The sequence below is a fragment of the Canis lupus genome, chromosome 3, assembly GCF_003254725.2.
Source record: "Canis lupus dingo isolate Sandy chromosome 3, ASM325472v2, whole genome shotgun sequence".
Taxonomy (NCBI): domain Eukaryota; kingdom Metazoa; phylum Chordata; class Mammalia; order Carnivora; family Canidae; genus Canis; species Canis lupus.
The window spans coordinates 3,514,899-3,534,914 of NC_064245.1; the positions used below are offsets into that span (position 1 = coordinate 3,514,899).

The window sequence follows — 20,016 nt, forward strand, 5'->3', positions numbered from 1 at the left end:
GTATTGGTACATATTTTGGGAGTTTATGTGGCATATTTTCATTGTATTGATTGGAATGTTTTTTAAAAAAGGCAAAGTTGAATGATACAAGTGTAGGGAAAATATTCAAATTTACATCCTTAAAGTGGGTCAGATGAGTGGCATTTTGAAAAATTTGCCTTGCTTTCTTCCATATCTCATTGTCTGTGCTACTGTACTACTAATGATGAAACTAATGAGTCAAATTATAAAATTGTCCTTATGATTTTAGAAATATGAACAGATTTTATAAATATGAACAGCATACTACTGGGTGAAGTTGTTAAAAGACATGGATTGAATTTTATTAACTGTTCTTATTTGCACGTGTATAATAATTATAGTAACAGATTGGGAATGAAAGGTAGAAGGAATAACTTTCCTTATCTAGTGAAGGCAGCATATTTTAAAAATCTTTTCTTTATATTGGTTTTGAGCAACTTTTTTGCCTTTTTTTTTTAAGATTTTATTTATTTATTCATGAGAGACACAGAGAGAGATAGAGAGAGAGAGAGAGGCAGAGATACAGGCAGAGGAAGAAGCAGGCTCCACGCAGGGAGCCTGATATGGGATTCGATCAAAGGACTCCAGGATCACACCCTGGGCTGAACACAGGCACTAAACCACTGAGCCACCCAGGGATCCCCTGGTGTCTGCTTCTAACCTAGTTCACCTCTCATAGGCCCAGGAGGGAATCCCTGGCTGGATCCAAGAGGTGATGGGCAAAGAGAAAGAAAAGGGGAGGCTGTAGGCAAGAGGAAGAAAAGCATGTGGCATTGGAAAACCTAATTTTGTTTTTATCCCATAACATTGTTGTGGTTTCAGGTGTCTAGATTCATTGTCCATTGAACTATGCTCTTCCTAAGGTGTTTGTTTTATTATAAAAATCACCTGGTGATAACAGATATTTTATTTTTTTTAATTTTTAATTTTTAAAATAAATTTCTTTTTTATTGGTATTCAATTTACCAACATACAGAATAACACCCAGTGCTCATCCTGTCAAGTGCCCCCCCCCCAGTGCCCGTCACCCATTCACCCCCACCCCCCGCCCTCCTCCCCTTCCACCATCCCTAGTTCATTTCCCAGAGTTAGGAGTCTTTATGTTCTGTCTCCCTTTCTGATATTTCCCACACATTTCTTCTCCCTTCCCTTATATTCCCTTTCACTATTATTTATATTCCCCAAATGAATGAGAACATAAAATGTTTGTCCTTCTCCGATTGACTTACTTCACTTCACTCAGCATAATACCCTCCGGGATAACAGATATTTTAAAAAATATTTATTATTTATTTTAGAGAGAATGTGAGCAGGTCAGGGAGGGGCAGATGGAGAAGGAGAGAGAATCTCAAGCAGACTCCCCACTTAGTGTGGAGCTCTATGTGGGGCTCAGTCGCACAACCCTGAGATCATGACCTGAACTGAAACCAAGAGTTAGCTGATTAACCGACTGAGCCACCGAGGTGCCCCACAGGTGGCTTTTTAAAATAGATTCTCTTTTATAAATTCTCAAGGGTGGTGTGCAATATTTTAATTAAAATTTGAGATGGTGGGAAAATCATCTCCCAACATTGTAGAAAAGTTTGAAAAATACCTTTGGATGTTTGTGAGCAAATTTGTGAATAATCTTGGATGATTATTATAAAGAAGAAGAGAATGAATGAAGAGTAATCCACTTTCTATTTATTTTCTTCAGTCTATTTGTAATTCTGATTGCTGTTACATGTGAAAATGAACTATGGCTTCATGGGTGGATGGAGTGGATTCTTTCAAGTGACAGAGTGATCACAGCACCCTTTTATTAAACACTTTCCTTCAGGATTGACTAGTGGATGCCTTTGACACATGATTATTATTCATGTTACAGAGGGTTTTCTATCACTATTCATCTGACTTTTACCTTTCATAGTTACCCAGATACTGAACTGATGTTGGTAAAAATTCAGAACCTCTTAAATGATACCCTTGTGTTCTATGTCTTAGGTCCATAAGACCATTTACTTGGGTGAAGAGTGAGAGTTAGGATTCATACTTGGCATGAGTGCCAGATTGAGTAGCAATGAAGGGCAGGCTGAGTGAGAATGGAGAGATATGGTTGGAGCTAAAATTCCACAAAGTTGATAATCTCCATTACCCGGAAGGGCCCTCAGGCAGCAGTTTTCTGTATTCAACCAAGGTAAGTGGTGATATTCATCTAGTCAACATCAAGCAGATAGGTATTTTTATCTGATGATGAGTAGTTATCATTTCAGAGTGTTCTGTGGTAAGGTACAAGGTAATTATGGAGATAATTTTGAGGTGTTTGTAGATCCTTTAGGTACTGATTTTTGTTGGGATAAGAATTAATGGGGGTAAACTATTTACTTGATACAGCAGGAGATGGATTATAATTTAGGGTTTCCTACCTTGGCACTGTTCCTGTGGAGGTTTCTTCTAATGGGTTTCTGCTCTGGCAGGTTATTTTTCTATGTCTACCCCTTTGCCTCTCCAATTTTGGGGACAGCAGTTTTCCTTGTAACCTCACTTCTCTAAGAAGAGTTGTTGATTTTTCAGTTCAACTTTTTACTTGTTGTTAGTATGGAGTAGTGACTTCTAAGTTCCTCACATGGTGGCCTGGAAGCTTCAGGTTGTTTTTTATTTTTATTTTTAAAGGCATTACCATTACTGTATGATGATCTTGATCTTGTTTACACTCAGTTTTTCCTTTAATATGATATAGTTGTGGAAAGTCCAAGGTTTCTAACTTGAGTAATCTAGAATAGGCCTTATACTGGGGCTTGGTTCTTACTCCATAGTACCACCTTTTTGGTATCTTATTTGGTCACCAGGGCTCATCAGGTAGGGCCAGAGCTTCAGTGTCTCAAGCACTGTCTTTCTGAATAGAGAATTCCATATTTAAAAGAGTTATATACTGCTTCTGTGGTTTTTAGGTAGAGGACTAATTGAAATAAATTTAGGGCATGCTGACAGGGATATTCATGTAGGCTTTGGTTGATGTCTTCTGAATGTTTTCTGTGGACGATGGACAAGATAGTTGTAGCACTGAGAGATCTGAACAACATTAGCAAAACTGGGAAATATACCTGGTAAAATGATTGATTCTTCAATGACTGGATAGTCTGGAACCTTAGGATATTTATGGTTGGGGTAATGTAATTAGTTCAGATAGGCCTATTATGCTCAGTGATGATATCTAAAATAGACTATCAGTTTCTGCAGTGAGAATAAATGACAGTAATTATTCCCTGAGGCACGCTTTTCTGATAAGTTTCTGGGGCTCTCCTGCTGCTAATGTCTGTTGAAGCCATCCACATCATTCTTATTTGCGTGTGGCTATCCATGTAGCTCCTACTTATGTGGAAAGTCACTTGTTTGTATATAAATCCACCAGAGAGACTTGCTAAAGTCAAAATACCAGGTAATCAGCCTAGGTCTTTCTCAAAGGCTTCAGTGGTGTGACTTACCTGTGTTAACCTGAGACTCTGACAACTTGTCTGCACAAACTAATGGCCTTAGACATTAAGCCCCCCCCCCCCCCCCCGATACTTCGTTCACTGCTCCTGTATAGATTCTGTTGTATTTTTCAGTGATCTGGTTGGTGTGCTAAGTGTTGAGGCCTCCTTACTTCTTAGGATCTGAACAAATTAACAAGAGAAGGGAATAGGGATGGAGTTGTCAAATCAACTTTATTACTCAGAAAGGCTAGATTGGAGAATATTGCTTAGAAATAGAGTTAAATGGGCTTGTTAACTCAACTCTGGAATTTGTCTGGCAGACTCACTCATCAGCTAAGCCAGACCAGCAGAGTGGCCTGCAAATGTAGAAGGGATGCTTGTTTGGGGCAGTTTGTTTCCAGGAGGAAAAAGGATAATTATTAAACACAAACTAATCCGTGTAGAGACAAGGAATTAGACTAATTGAACTTTCTTCAGAAGAAGGAAGCATTTACCTTCCAAGCCCATCTATATTTTCTTGATTTATCCATTTTAGACGACCTAGGCTGATTCCTTACTATGGAAGATGAGAATTTAGCTTAGTTATCCTTCCCTGTCTCCTATTCTCTCATCCTCCCAACATAATTCTTTAATAATTTTGATTAAGTATTTGGTATTTACATTTTACAATTTTGTACCTACTTTTTTCTCTATAAAATTTTGTTATTGAAATTAATAGATGTCTTTTCATCTCCTTTAGTTTACTTATTTTTAATGGTCTCCACACAAATGGAACTAAAAGCTTTTCCACAATTGCATTAATATATCAAGATATGTAGATACTTAAATATATCTTCTTAGAGCAGCTTTTCCCAGGATAGTCTGAAGGCTCCATTTTGGACTTTTTGTATACCCAGTGTTCTTGCATTAATGGTCATCTGAGTATCTTAACCATTATCATTATCCTTAAGGTTTTCCTGATCATGTAGCTGTATTAGATATCCTATTACCTAGATGTCAAATCTTCTTTTTCTTGGTATATTCTTGTCTTGTAGAGCACAGATTCTGATAAAGAATGTATGGGAGGTAAATCTTTTGAGAACTTGCATGTCTGAAAACATCTCTCTTCTATCCTTACACTTAATTCATAGGTGAATCCTGACTATAGGATTCTAGGTTTGAAGTACTTTTCCTTCAGAATTTGATGGCATTGCTTTGTTGCTTTCTTTCAGTGTTATCATTAAGAAGTTTGATGGCTTTTTAATCCTAATCCTTTGTACGAAATGTTTGTGTCTTGAAGTCTGTAGAATCTTTTTTTAAATACTCTTTAATTCTGACATTTTATGTTGATTTGCCTTGCCATGGGTCTGTTTTTGTCCTTTGTGCTGGATATGTGAGTGAGCCCTTTCAGTTCATACCCTTTCATCCTGAAACATTTTATAGATTTATTTATTTGAATTTTTTCATTTTCACCTTATAAACTTTCACATCATCCCCGTATTTTTAGCAGTATGCTCTTGCTGTCAGCTGTGCATGGTGTAGCCTAGTCCAGAAACTCTGTGTTTTACTCATCCCAGTGAACTCCAGTCTTTTGCTCTTGTGGAGAATGGGCTTTGCAGTGATGGGGAGGTGATCTGAGTGGTTAACTACTTCTTAAATAGACTATAAAGAACCTTGGTGTTTTTAATACTAACCTCACCCTCAATGCCCAACCTGTGTGAGCCTATGAGGAGTTTTGTAATTATTATCAAGTTGTTTTTCTACTTTCCCCACTATTGGTTTTGAAGTCAGCATTTTTAGGTCTATGTAACATGCTGTTGTATATTTGTTCTAGAAATATATGTGCCTCTTTTATGCATTATAAGATCTGGTAGTGGATCTAATGAATATAATGAATACTGATGAACAAAAATGGTATTTCATGATGTCTGCAACAGCAGTAATATAAAATTATCTTTGATATCTTGTTCAAAGTCACATGTACTGTTAAACTATTGCGATTTTTTTTCTTACGTTAATTAGTGAAGCAATTAATATGAAAATAAAAATGTACTCCCTTTTTCTTATCTGCTTTTGTGGCATCCCTGCAGTCTAACTGTGGACCTAATTCAGAATTCCTGAATTAACTGGAACATGGTGATGTGAGACCATAATCATGATTTCCTGTATTTTGTTCATTTTTCAAAGAGGCTTCTTTACATCATGTAACTAAGATCAGCCATTTTTTTCCCTCACACTTATTTAAATTTATTTTTTATTGGTGTTCAATTTGCCAACATATAGAATAACACCCAGTGCTCATCCCATCAAGTGCCCCCCTCAGTGCCTGTCACCCAGTCACCCCCACCGCCCCACCCACCTCTCTTTCTACCACCCCTAGTTTGTTTCCAGAGTTAGGAGTCTCTCATGTTCTAAGATCAGTCTTCATTCAACAAATATTTCCTGAGTATCAGCTAAGTTAAGCATAAGACACTGAGCTCCAGGGGTAGTTATTAGGCAAACTTCTTTCTTCATAGAGTTTACATCTCTAGTGGAATATATAATTGGTTATAGTGTGGCTGAGATGAAAATAACATAGTATAACTGTATCAGCACTCCTGGAAAAATAACTGAATTCACATATCATTACTTTACTTGAAAGAGAGCTTGAAAATTTTAATTACTAAAGTAACATTTATTTTTAAAAAGATCTGAGAAGATTGGTAGAAAAAAAAAAACATGCTACACTAATCACAAAGCACCGTTAACACTATGATGTAATTTCAGTCTCTTTTGTATACACACATGCACATATATATATATTTAAATATGTATAATTTGCTTACAAAAATTGGTTTATATTATAAAAACTTGTATAAAATTTTCATTTTTGTCAAGTGTTTACTTCAGTTTTAATGGCTGTATTATATTCAATTTTCTGAAAACACTGCAAGTTGTATCTTTAGGTTTTCTATATTTTAATATTAAAAAATCCCTTTTGCTAATTTCTTATAGCTTATAGACTTTCATTTATTTCCAACAGTTTATTATGAAAACATTTATGGAAAAATTGAATGAATTCTACAGTGAACACCTATATACCCACTACCTAGATTATATAACTAACATCTTTATTTCTTTTTAAATTTTAATTGCAATCACTTAACATACAGGATTATATTAGTTTCAGGTGTACAATATAATAAGTCAACAGTTCCATACATTACCCTGTCCTTATCATAACAAGTGCACTCCTTAAACTCTCTCCCATCCCTCCACCCTATAATTAACATTTTATTTTATTTTATTTTATTTTTTTATAATTAACATTTTAATATGTTTACTTTATCACGTAATCTATCCAATTATCTATCCCTCTGTAGTTAATTTTTTGGTAAAGCTGAGTCATATTTTTTCATTTATGCTCGGTAGACCTCCAGGAAGATTTTTAGTACTAATTTACACACTTACCAGTGGTATATTTTTAGGACACATTGAATCCTTTCTGACACTGAGTCTTATTTAATGTAATTCTTAAAATAATTTTGGTATACAGGTTTTGATATACAGGTTTCTACTAAATAAGTTTTATATTTTATCTCTAAAGTGATCCTATTCATATGTAATACTTATGAAATAGCATTCATTTGTAATTTGCTTTGACCGTCTAATCTCCACTGTAGTTTTTGAAAAGAAATGTATGTAATTTGTTCTTTGTGATACTTAGTGGTTTTAATGGGAACATTGTACCTGTTCAGTTACTATTTAAGGTACAGTTGGGATTTCATTAATCAGAAGTGGAAGTAGAATCTAATCACGAAATATTTTTTCACTCCTTAGACCTTTGCCTCACTTCTTGGACCTTTGTTTTATTCCTTGGAACTGAGCCCCACCAGTGTAACAATATAACTGATTCAAGAGAAATAAAAATGTGAATTTAAGGCAAACGTTAAAGAATCTAGGCACTTTGGGTAGGCATATAGTATGAGATAGTTGGAGCAAGGAAGTAATTCGAAGATGATACAGCTTACACAATTTCATTTTAAGTTATAGATTGCCTCCATTCTGTTTTGTTTTGTTTTAAAAGTAGTTCATAAGCAATTATATAACTTTGGCATGGCTATTTAAAAATATTTATGAAAATCCCACTAGAAATATGTTATTTTTGTTATTTTTCTGAGCATTCAGCCAATCTCTTTGTTTACAGCTGGGATCAAAGTGCAGAGAACTCAAAGATATTCATTTCGGCCAGTGTTACAAGATCTCAGATGAAGGCATGATCGTCATAGCTAAGGGCTGTCTGAAATTACAAAGAATATACATGCAGGAAAACAAATTAGTAAGTACATTTTGCTTCTAACTTTTGATTTCCTTATAACTTAGCTTATAAATTTTTATCTGGTTATTTTGGCGTTTTAGAGGCAAATACTACTTAAATCAAGAATCCCCTCAAAGCAGTGATTTTTAAATTGATCCTGTAACTCTCTATGTGCTTTCATGTGGTACTTGCATGTTAAAAATTCCTCATTAGGATGTGTTAACATGTTTTTGTCTAAGTTCTGACAGTGAACTAACTCAGGTAAATTGGAAAAAAATTATATTTAGTTGCTAGACATAGGTATGTGGTGGTGGTTCTCTCTGATTCCCTAGGGACCGTAATACTTCTAGGTAGTTAGAACTTTTTACTCTTCAGGAAGATGTACACATGTGAAATACAGTCTTTTACTTGGTAGGGTGAAAAATGGGATTTAGTAAACTGAGGCAGATAATTCTGGTAGTTATATAGATTTTATACTTTAAGAACATATATAAGTCGTTCACATTTAATGTATCATTTATATTTAAAACCATTTAATTTTCTTTTATTCACATGCCATAAGATACACGGTTTTAAAGGGTTTTAAAGTGGTTTTTATATAGTCACAAAGTTGTGCAATCATCATCACTAATTCTAGAGCAAGTTCCTTACCCCCGAAGGAACTCTGTGCTCATTCATTGTTGCTCTGCACCCCACTTCTTCCAGCTCCTGGAACCTGATAATCTGCTTTCTGTCTCTGTGGATTTGCCTGTTTGAGGCATTTCCTACCAACAGAATCACATAGTATGTGGTATTTTGTGTCTGGCTTCTTTCACTTAGCATAATGTTCAAGATTCATTCATGTAGTAGCATGTATCAGAGCTTCAATCTTTTAAATGGTTAAGTAATACTCCAGATCTTTTAAATTTTGATGATAGGTGCATAGTACAAGTTAACAGAAAAAGTTGTCATTTGGGAGGTACTAGTAGATTTCTCAATGTTCAAAAGTAGTGTACTTTAAAATGTAGACAAGATGGTGCTGAATATGTTGCATATTTACAAAAGAGACCTGCTATTTAATTGTATTCCCTAAATAAAGAGGTCTTTTTGTTGTCCCTTGGAATTAGTTTACAAAATTTGATAAGTATATCTCATAAATTAACGAGTTTTAAAAAGTCTCTAGAAGTGTCAACACTTCAAATGAGATAGTGGTATTTATTTATTTAAAAGCAACAGAGTGAGAGAGAGCAAAGGTGAGAAAGGGAGAGAATTTTTTTTTAAAGATTTTCTTTATTTATTCATGAGAGACTCAGAGAGAGAGAGAGAGAGAGGGAGAGAGAGAGGGAAGCAGAGACACAGGCAGAGGGAGAAGCAGGCTCCATACAGGGAGCCCGATGTGGGACTCGATCCTGGGTCTCTAGGATCAGGCTCTGGGCTGAAGGCACTAAACCACTGAGCCACCCGGGTTGCGGGAGAGAATATTAAGCAGAGCTTGATCTCTTAACCCTGAGATCATGATCTGAGCCAGAACCAAGGGTCTGACGCTTAGCTGACTGAACCATCCAGGCACACTGAGATAATGCCATTTCAAAAGAAGATTCCAGTTAGAAAAAGCAAAACACTATGAATTAAAAGTAAATGCCTTTATTACTATATTGAATTCTATTTGCCTCCAGTAAATTCGGTTTTCTTCTGAAATTATATAGTAAAAATCCTTCACATTTCTCTTTAATACAAATTTAATAATTTCTCTTAAAACAGTATGATCTTGTAAAATGAATAAGATCTGGGTCAGAGGGAATGAGTTTTTATTTTATTATTTTATTTTTATTTTTTAAATATTTTATTTATTTATTCATGAGAGACAGAGAGAGAGCAAGAGGCAGAGACACAGGCAGAGACACAGGCTGAGGGAGAAGCAGGCTCCATGCAGGGAGCCCGATGCGGGACTCGATCCTGGGACTCCAGGGTCAGGCCCTGGGCCAAAGGCAGGTGCTAAACCACTGAGCCACCCAGGGATCCCCGGAATGAGTTTTTTTTTTTTATTTTTATTTTTTAGATTCTTTTTTTTTTTTTAATTTTTTTATTTATTTATGATAGTCACAGAGAGAGAGAGAGAGGCAGAGACATAGGCAGAGGGAGAAGCAGGCTCCATGCACCGGGAGCCTGATGTGGGATTCGATCCTGGGTCTCCAGGATCGCGCCCTGGGCCAAAGGCAGGCGCCAAACCGCTGCGCCACCCAGGGATCCCCCGGAATGAGTTTTTAAAACCTGGTTATTCACTCAGTTGTATTGTGATTCTTTTTTTTTTTATTTTTTTTTTTTATTTATGATAGTCACAGAGAGAGAAAGAGAGAGAGGCAGAGACATAGGCAGAGGGAGAAGCAGGCTCCATGCACCGGAAGCCCGATGTGGGATTCGATCCCGGGTCTCCAGGATCGCGCCCTGGGCCAAAGGCAGGCGCCAAACCGCGGCGCCACCCAGGGATCCCTGTATTGTGATTCTGGGGGAAGTTACTTATTAAGCTCTCTGAACTTTCTCTACAGACAAGGTTATACTTGCTTTTTTTGCAGGATGTACATCTGAGGATTAAATAATGTAATGTCCTTAAATTGTGTAATACAAACTCTAATCTATTGTAGGCACTAAAAAACTAGTAATTTTTATGAAATTCTGTCTGTATTTGTTGTCTTTTAGTTTCCTTTTTATACTCAAGATAAATTGAAGGATGGTAAACCCAACTTAAAATTTTTATATTCTTCACATAATAGGAATAATTGTTGAGTGGTTAATATTTGTTTTCTTGTTGAGTAAACATGGAGAAGCATTTTCTTGACACATTAAAATTTTTAGTAGTTTCTCAAAAGGATTAACTGTATGTTTTGAAGATTATAATTATGTTCGTATTTGTTTTTATCTAGTATTGTGGTCCATTAAAAAGATGTTATATACTTAAATGCTAAAGGAATCAGTTTTGTATGTAGTATTACTCAGTAAACATGTGATTTCATTGGAAAATTGAAGTAGTTTTGCTAAAACTTAAAGTTCTTTCCATTCAATACAGTTCCTTCCATTTAAGGTCCTAGAAAGGGAAACTTAGAATCATTTGAGCTCATTGCACTGGGCAATATTGATAACTGTCCTCCCATTGGAGCTTTGCTTTGTAGTTTTAGAATTTATGAAATGAGAAATAATTGAATTCTTTAAGTAGTTTAGATATTTTCACTCTGAGGACTGTTTTTATTGGTCCTTTAACAACAAATATTTTATATGGGATGAGTAGAAATAATAGCAGTCTGGTTAAAGGCAAGTAGTATTTTATATTTATACAGAATGTATTTAGAATATTATACTGCACATGTAATTATAGACAGGAAATATCACTAAATATTAATAAATATGACAGTTTTTTTTAAGTTAACTAATAGAGATATTTAGGAAAATGCTGTGTGTGAGAGGATGGCAACAGAATTTGGTTTGTGCAGATATCAGTCACTATTGAATCTTCTCAAGAGTTTTAGAGCTTTGTTGTGTAGTCTAAAAATAATCATAGTGTTTCTTTAAAAGTGTAAACTTTGCTGACTTAAAATATCAAATTATTTTTATGTATAAGCAGAAATAGAGTATACATATTTTTCATATTCTGTCTTGGCCTTTAGATGGCAGCATTGTCTTTGTATATTTTGGTGACAGCTTTTGTGTCCTTGATTTAACTAGAAAGATATAATGCTTGTACGTAATTTCTGTAGGTATTAGGGTTTATCTTAAATTTTTGTCCTTTAGGTGGTTTTAGTGGGAAAATTTCTTAAAACAATTTGAAATATTAGTTGCATCTGGAATGTTATAAACTTGCTATTTTATACAAAGTAGAAAGATACTTGAATATTCTTTTTTGCAACACTGATTTACACTAAGATAAACTTTAAGGGAAGGATTCCTGTTTTTGTCAGAGGGGGAAGTTTTATTCAGCTGGAAAGTGAGAACAATGAGTTTACATTTTAAGACTCAGTGAGTTGTGGTGAAGTAAAGAATTGAGAGCTTACATGTAGAATCTTCCTCGACAGAGAATGGATTTCTGTTTTAGTCATTTTTGAGTGAGACAAGTGCCATGCTCCTATATGATGTATTTTGTATTTGCTGAAAAACTGTTGTATAGATTTTAGAAATAGATTTGAAGAATGCAACTATGGTGAGCTTCCAACATATTGTATACAGCTAGCTATGTTTCTAATTCTGGTGATAGCTTTTTTTTTTTTTTCTTTTTCTTTTTTTTTTTTTTTTTGGTGATAGCTTTTATATCACTTCTGTGCAGTACTGGCTACAAAGTTTTTTTGTTTTGCTTTTTTAAAAGATTTTATTTATTTACTAATGACAGACACAGAGAGAGAGGCAGAGACACAGGCAGAGGGAGAAGCAGGCTCCCTGCGGGGAGCCCGATAGGGGACTTGATCCACCGACCCTGGGATCATGACCTGAACCAAAGGCAGATGCTCCAACACTGAGCCACCCAGGTGTCCCTACAAAGTTTTTTTAAAGTTCTATTTAGTTTGTGTTTACAGTTATTGGTGATCTAGACACCTCTTTAAGTATATTCTCTCTGCTTCTTTATTCTTCTTGCTCTAGATTCTGCTTCTTTACTAAAATTTGGACACAGAAGCTCTTTGGGCAGCTTCTTATTCAGTTGCAATGGGATCAGTTGGATTATCTCTCAATTATTATACAACTTGACATTTTGAAGTACTAGGATTTTGTAATTTATTTAAAAAATAACTTCTGTGTTGGTCAGTATATTTTATTTAGATCTGTATATGTTCTGTTTATTTAGTCATTTTTTTTACACCTTCTGTATAGCTTTGGGTTATGAACTAGTATAGGTTTCTGAATTACCAAGAAAGTAGTAATGTATTATGTATATGGTTATACACATAACGTATTGCGAATAGATTTTAGAAAGTTTTAGGGAAGTGATAAATATTTCTTGATTTAAACTTGATGTCTTGAAAATTAATTGTGAATTTTAAGTTTTTCAATCTCCTGATGAATTGTTATTTTTTTAGTTTTATAATTACATGACATCTCATAGAGTTCATTGGCTGCTGGCATGACAATTTTTATGATGTTGTTTTTTATTATTTTTTTGGAGGCTTACATATATGAAGTGGATCCAAATTCACCTCTTCAGGCCTCCTTATAGGGCGGAAGCATTTTAAGGAGTGATTGATGGAAATGCCCTATTTGAGATGAACTAAATTCAGTTCATACCAATGTTTCTTACTCATGTAACTTGGGTTTTTTTTTTTTTTTTTTGGTTGGTTTTCTTAATTTTTGTACCTTCATTTCCTTGTTTGCAGAAGGGATATAATACTACTTCAAACATGTTCTTACAAGCATCAGACTAAAAGAGATTTGGAGGTAAAGAACCAAATGTGTATTATGGTCCCCATATAGAAAGTCTTCAATATAGGTTACTTTACTTCATCTTCCTTCCAGAGTTTACTTTCTGGAGTCCAGTTTGAATTGGGCTGTCATTGACTAATATCACCTACTGTATTTTGATTTCACCCTTGAGCTATTCACAGTTTAATTCCTCTTTGCTGCTTGGTGTGATTTGAGGTTGTTGCAGCAGCTACGAAAATACACTGGTAGCCATGTTATCATCAACAGGGGTGTAGAAGGTAAACATTTGCATCAGAGTTTAAATAGCAGTAGCTAATTCAACATTACATTAAGGCTTGTGTTTCTTCACTCTTTTGCTTTTCAACCTAGAGTTAATATATTACGGGATTAGTACCCTCTCTTCCTCTCAATTCCCCCACTATATTTCTTCATTTCTTACATCTTATTTCTCAAACACTCCTTGTGAAGTGGTTTATTTGTAATCCCAGACTTAAATAATTTACATTTGTGAGGGATTCCTTTTCTCTATACTCATGTCAACTTCCTAATCTCCTGGAGTAGATACTTGCCTTCATTGTCCTTTGCCCTCTTTTTTTTTTTCTCTTTTAGAGAGGGAGAGAAGTGGAGGAGGGGCAAAGGGAGAGAAGGAGAGAGAGAATCTTAAGTAGACTCTATGCCCAGCGTAGAGCCCGATGTGGGGCTTGATCGTACACCTCCGAGATCATGACCTGAGCTGAAATCAGGAGTTGGATGCTTAACCGACTGAGCCACCCAGGCATTCCCGCTTACCCCTCTTAGTGGATGAGGCATTTACTTACACCCAGAGTAGTAGTTTCCAGTAAACACTGGTGCTTGAATGTGGCACTCTAAAGAAGGTGACCTAAAGATATAGAGCTTTATTTTACTATTGAATGTTATGTATCAGGATTTTGCTGTCATTTGTTGATATTTAAAAATATTTAATGATTACTCTTTATTGAATATTTATAATATGCTAGGCAATATGCAGTTTTACATATTTAATCCTCAAAACCACCATATGAAACAGTCTATTCTATTTTACAGATGAGGAAATTGAGACTTAGAGAGTTTAAGTAATAACAAATAAGTGTCAAAGTCAGGATTGTAACCTGTTACAATTTGTAACCCAAATTTCTGTCCTCAAGCTATTCCATGAAATCACAGATGGAGCTAATGTATTTGCCTTTTAACCAGGCAGTAATTTCCAAAAGACATTGCCCCCTTTAAAACACTTACTGACAGGTGCTGTGAGACATCAAAGGAAGAAGTTAATTATTAGCATGAGCAGAGGATCTTTTTGCTAGGATGATAACCAATTTCAGAGGAGGTACCAGTGAAGACATATTGAAATCTTTTCCAGGAAAATTAGTAAAATTATCAAAGGAAAACGGTCTTAAAAATGTGCTTAATATTCATCTTAAACCTATATGAGTATGAACATAACTAACTTTAATAGTAGAATTATACTCTATGCAAAATATTTTACTTTGTAAAAGCATAGTATTTTATATTTTTTGTGAAATTTGGATTTAGAAGCTAAATACCATTTCATTTTTGTCCAGCAGATTTAAAAGAAATTTGAATGAATCAATGAACTGATAACTTACTACTCTGTGCCTTAATATTGTTTCAGATATTCATTCGGTTCATTTAATATTTGAATACCTAGCATTTACCAGGCTCTATGAGAAGTCTTGAGAAATCAAGATATACTGCTAAAGGGAGGAGATCCTTGTCTAGTTATAAAAGTGCTACGGAAATGCCAATTACAAAAGTAGTTACTTATATTAGAGATAAGAGAAGAATCAGGAAATCATGTAAATAGTACATGACATATGAATTTGGTTTTGAGTGATATATAGTGATATGATTATGATGCAGGTGAACATTTTTTTGGGTGATTCCAATTGTCAGAAAGCAACACTTAGACAAGGATTGGGAAAATATATAGAATGTTTAACATGTGGGCATTAAAGTAAGATTAATTTTATATGCTGGGTAGTTGGGGGAAGTGTTCATATTTGGGTCTATAAAGGAAGGTAGGCATCAGTATAAGACTTGAGTGTCATGCTAAGGCATTTGTATGTCTCTAGGTAATGGGGATTTGAGCACATGTGAAATGTGATCAAATTTTGGAGTCTTGTATTTTTTTTTAATTTTGAGAACTTAAGTAATAAAATCTATATGCCCATTATGTACACATGACAATTGTTTAACATTTTATTAAATTTGCTTCTTTTTGAACTTAGAGCAAATAACCTTTAAATCTCTATCGTCTTGCTCCCCATGTCATTCCCACTCTTTCCTAGAAATAACTACTCTGATGACCTAAAATGCCTTAAAAATTAAAAAGAAAACTTTAACATACATAATGGATACCATGAACAATATAGTATTGTTTAGTTTGTAGTTATATATAGTTTATATTTGATGCCAGATTGTTTAAATATTGGTTTTTACAAAGTATTTATCAGCCTATAATTTACATTTTTACTTTTAAGGTGTTTTGACATCTAACCATAATGAACATATAATTTGTTCGTTGTAACTGTTAGTGTTCTATATAGGTATATATCTCTTCTTTATTCATTCCTTACTTACTGAAAGACATTTGTATTTTTTCCAGTGTTGTTTATTAGAGACAGTGTTGCAGGAAAATCCTTGTGTAAGTCCCCTGTGCTTATCTGTAAGAATTTCTCTAGGATCTATACCTAGAAATGTAATTAAGTTATGTATATTTTCAAATTTTTACTATATCATTCCAAATTGCTCTTCATGAGTAATTGAAATCATGGTTTACAGGTTTATCTCGCTGATGGATTGTCAGCTCTTTTGAGGGCAGGGAGTAGTATCTAGTTAGTCTTTTATCCATCCCTCCTCATCAAGCACATAATAGACATTCAATAAATGTTGGTTTAGTGACAAATAGATTACTAGTGAATTGAACATGCTTTTAAAATGTACTTTTTCAAGTATTTTGGGAATATGCTTTAAAAAGTAGATGAATTTAAGTGTATAAATAAAAGCTTGAAAAATAGCTTGAAGATTCAGAGTCAGTCGTTTTCTGACTTCTCAAATAAGCAAATTTCTTTCATCTAGACACTGTATTAGTGCTTCATGTATCAGATTTATCTAGCCACAGTCATTAATGTGCTCAAGGAGTATTTTCTAGGATGGTTTCTTTTAATGACATGCAGTTCTGAGCAACTAGAATATAATTTATATTCTTGTCAGAATTACATGGACTTGTACATTTGTACTGTTAATAAAATTGGTTTTATTTTGTTGAATGGTATTTGAAAGACCTACTTTAATTAAAAGTAAAAGTTATTTGCAGATTTTTCAATCTGAAGAATATGTTTTTACTTATATGCTCTCTGCTAAAGTTTATCCTATCTTTTTAATCTATTGATATGTTTCTCCTGTGGGTATCCTTTTTTTAAAATTATTTTTTCCTTTTAAAAAATTATTAAAATTTTACTAAGTTTTAATTTTAATTCCAGTATAGTTGATATACAATGTTATATTAGTTTTAGATGTATAATATAGTGATTCAGCAATTCTATACATTACTCATTGTCATCATAACTGTACTTCTGTGGGTATCTTTATCAGGTATTTTGGTTAGAACATAAATGAAATGTGTTCCATCATTTGAAAGGAATAAAAAAAATCATAAAGAATGTGTATCTGTGGGGGTTTGTGTGTGGTGTGTTATTTTTTCCTCCCCTGTGGACTAGTGTGACATGGAGGGCAGGTAGTGACTTGGATAATATCCAAATAATTTTTCTTGGGAATGCAGTAATTTTTTACCTAGCATATTTCTTGCTTAATTGTATTAGTTTAGTAAAATTAAAATTAGTTCACAAATTTGGGACTTATCAACTGATGACAGGAGATGCTCAAATGCAAATAGCATCCCAAGAGGAAGCTAACCTATTATTAAGAGTTCCAATACAGGGCAACCCCTGGTGGCTCAGCAGTTTGGCACCACCTTCACCCCAGGGTGTGGTCCTGGAGACCTGGATCGAGTCCCATGTCGGGCTCCCTGCAGAGCCTGCTTCTCCCTTTGCCTGTGTCTCTGCCTCTCTCTCTGTGTGTCTCTCATGAATGGATAAATAAAATCTTAAAAAAAGAGTTCCAATACAGATAGTCCAGTGTTATGGCTAAAAATAGGAGACTTCAAATGGTATTTACATATACTTAAAATTTTTTTTTTTCTGGATGAAATTCTAGATTACTAAAAATATCCAACTTGTTTTGGGTTTGAAATTTATAGTTGGTAGGTTATTTCTAGTGTTGCAATTCTTTTGCTGGTGTTATTTTCTACTTATATATTCTGTAGTTCAGATCTTGCTTGTTTTTTTTTTAAAGATATAATTTTTGTTTACTTTTTTTTTTTTAGCATTACATGTTTAAAAAATCAAAGATTTGGAACAAATCAAATTATCTGTCAGATACAAGTGTGAAAGTGTTGTCTAGGGCTTTGTGCTCAAATGTTGGTAACAGGAGGTGGTGGATTGAGATAAAGAGCCAAGTTGTTAGACTTAACAAATAGAAATTTTATAGCATTGGATAGCATTGGGATCCTGGGAGTGCGTTAAGCCTGTCATTTATGAGCACATGTTCTTCAACTACCTTTCTAGACCGTCAATCAACAAGTAAGACCTATTATTTTGGATCTAGGGAGAAGCTTTGGCTTGCATTTTTATTTTTCCACAGTAATGAGGTGCTAGGGTCTTAGGATATCCAAGACTTAATCCCATTTATTATTTTAGTGATTATTAGCAGGTTTGCTTTTTTGTGTGTATTTTTTTAGATTTGCCTTTCTGAATATTGTTTACAAACTGTATTTGAAAATGGCTACCAGGTGATAGGATGCTTATTTTCTAGCATTTTTTACAGTTATTATCAAAAAAAGATAAGTTGCCATGAAAGTGTTATGCCATTTGGGCTTTCACCACTGATCCTTTCTTCAGGCAAAAGGTGTGCAAGTTGTGCTCCTGTCTAGGTAACTCGTGTGGTGAGTACTGTTCGTCTTCCTGCTACCCGATTTTGTCTGTTCATATTAATAGGGTTGTATTCCTTTGCTGTCTTTCTTGAAGTTCTTGTTAAAAGTCTGAACATATAGTTGCCCCCTGGGCAGTAGAAGGATGACTCGTCATGAGTGTTGGGGTAAATTCTTTTCCTTGGACTGTACACCTTCTGGTTTTCAATAGTTGAGAAATTGAAAAGCCCGATGAAGTCTGTACTATTTTGATATTTACTTACTTTTTAAATGCTTTTATTGCATCTTGTGTAGCCACATCAAATCTAGGTCACAGAAAAGACCAATATAGTATTTTTCTTTAGTAGCTACTGTATTTAACTATTTTCGGTTTCTAAAATCTGAGAAGTGGATTATTTCAGGAGAGGTCTTGGGGTAGAAAATTTATAGTGTTTATTATGGACTGTCTTTGGTTTAAGCATAAAATCTAGATCTTTATCATTCACTTTAATATGATATGTAAATGGATATGTTGAGAATGTGTAATTCAAAGAAAAATCATTATAAATCTGAGTCCTTCTAGTTGAATACATTTGTGTGATTATTATCCTTTATTTTCCTCTTATTGAGTATATCCTTGAGAAAATAAAAGGAAGGCATGTCTTTATGTTCACTGTTGTTCAGATGCCTATCTAAATGCCTACAGATTTGTAAAGTTATTTGCATGGTGTTATGTTAGCTTTTCATTTTGACTCATTTGAGAACATGGTAGACTTGGGTTAAGTTGATTTGTGGATTCTCTGAATGGGGAGTCAAAATATATTTCTATGTCTTTTTACTAGGTTAATGTTTACTTTGAATATTTGAATATAATTTTGAGTAGTTTGGTATTTCATATGTTTTAATGTGTTGCAGGACATAATTTTGTGCACATGTGCATACCCCTCTACTGTTGATAGACTAATAATAAGTATTTTTCTCATTATATATAATTGTAGGCAGTTCCATTATGTGATCTGGTATATATTCCATAAGTTACAATTGTTTTAAGATTACTAGTGAAGAACTTAATGCAAAACAGTGTGAAAGGTAAAGATATATATTCCCCTGAATTCAGTCATGACCTAAGACATTTCCAAAGATTGACCTTTTATTTTTCACATCCCGCAATCCAGGAATGTCCTTGATAAAATACTACTTTCATCATTTCAGAAATCCGTAATGGCTAACTTCAAAGATTTCTCTAGTTACTGGTCTTTAGTCTCATTACATTCTCAACTTGCCCATTTACTCTTCATTTTCTCTTATCATCATCTAATATGTGTCCGATACCTTCAAGCTCAGCTAAATATTATTTTTTTGTCCAACTTTCTTTAAGAATTCTACCACATTTACTACTTTCCATATACACTCAGCTTTTCCTGTATTTTATAATTTCTTATTAACCCACTGATACCTTGTTGTAGGTTTCAAGGTTTTGGTTTGTGTAAGCTCCTTATAAATGGGAATGATGATGTCTTTTTTTTAAAACACGTAGTTAGTATCTGACTGTATCTGTCAGTGTTTTATCTAAATATTTTTTAGGTTTCCTACATAAAAACTGTTAAGTTTTTGTAAAGGACTATTAATGAAAATGAACCATCCTATAATTAAGTCCTTTTGATTTAGTTCTGGAAAAATTACTTCTGTGACAAGGAAGAAAGCTATTAAAAATTAGCTTTTTTAATGAGACACATGCCAGTAACCTATTTAAAGGTGACTATACTTTGGTATGAACATATAGCTTTTAGTACATAAGGTTCAGTTTTATTAACTCAATTGGTAAAATATGCTTTATTCTGTAGCAGTGTCAAGTGATTCTTCATTAGTGTTCATACTAG

General features: G+C 34.2%; 1 protein-coding gene across 10 annotated transcripts in view; it reads left to right on the plus strand.

Annotated features, from left to right (window-relative positions):
- The window catches only part of FBXL17 (F-box and leucine rich repeat protein 17), a 495,829-nt gene that overhangs the window by 44,477 nt on the left and 431,336 nt on the right, over positions 1 to 20,016 (plus strand). For 8 of the 10 annotated variants that reach the window (XR_007409545.1, XM_025437863.3, XM_049107942.1 and 5 more), the window contains exon 4: positions 7,642 to 7,773. The exons of the other annotated variants lie outside the window; for them this stretch is intronic. Coding sequence is in view for 7 of the 8 variants with exons in the window: in XM_025437863.3 (XP_025293648.3) it covers positions 7,642 to 7,773 (132 nt within the window). In the remaining variant the exon portion in view is untranslated. The remainder of the gene's footprint in view (positions 1 to 7,641; positions 7,774 to 20,016) is intronic. 10 annotated transcript variants of the gene reach the window in all.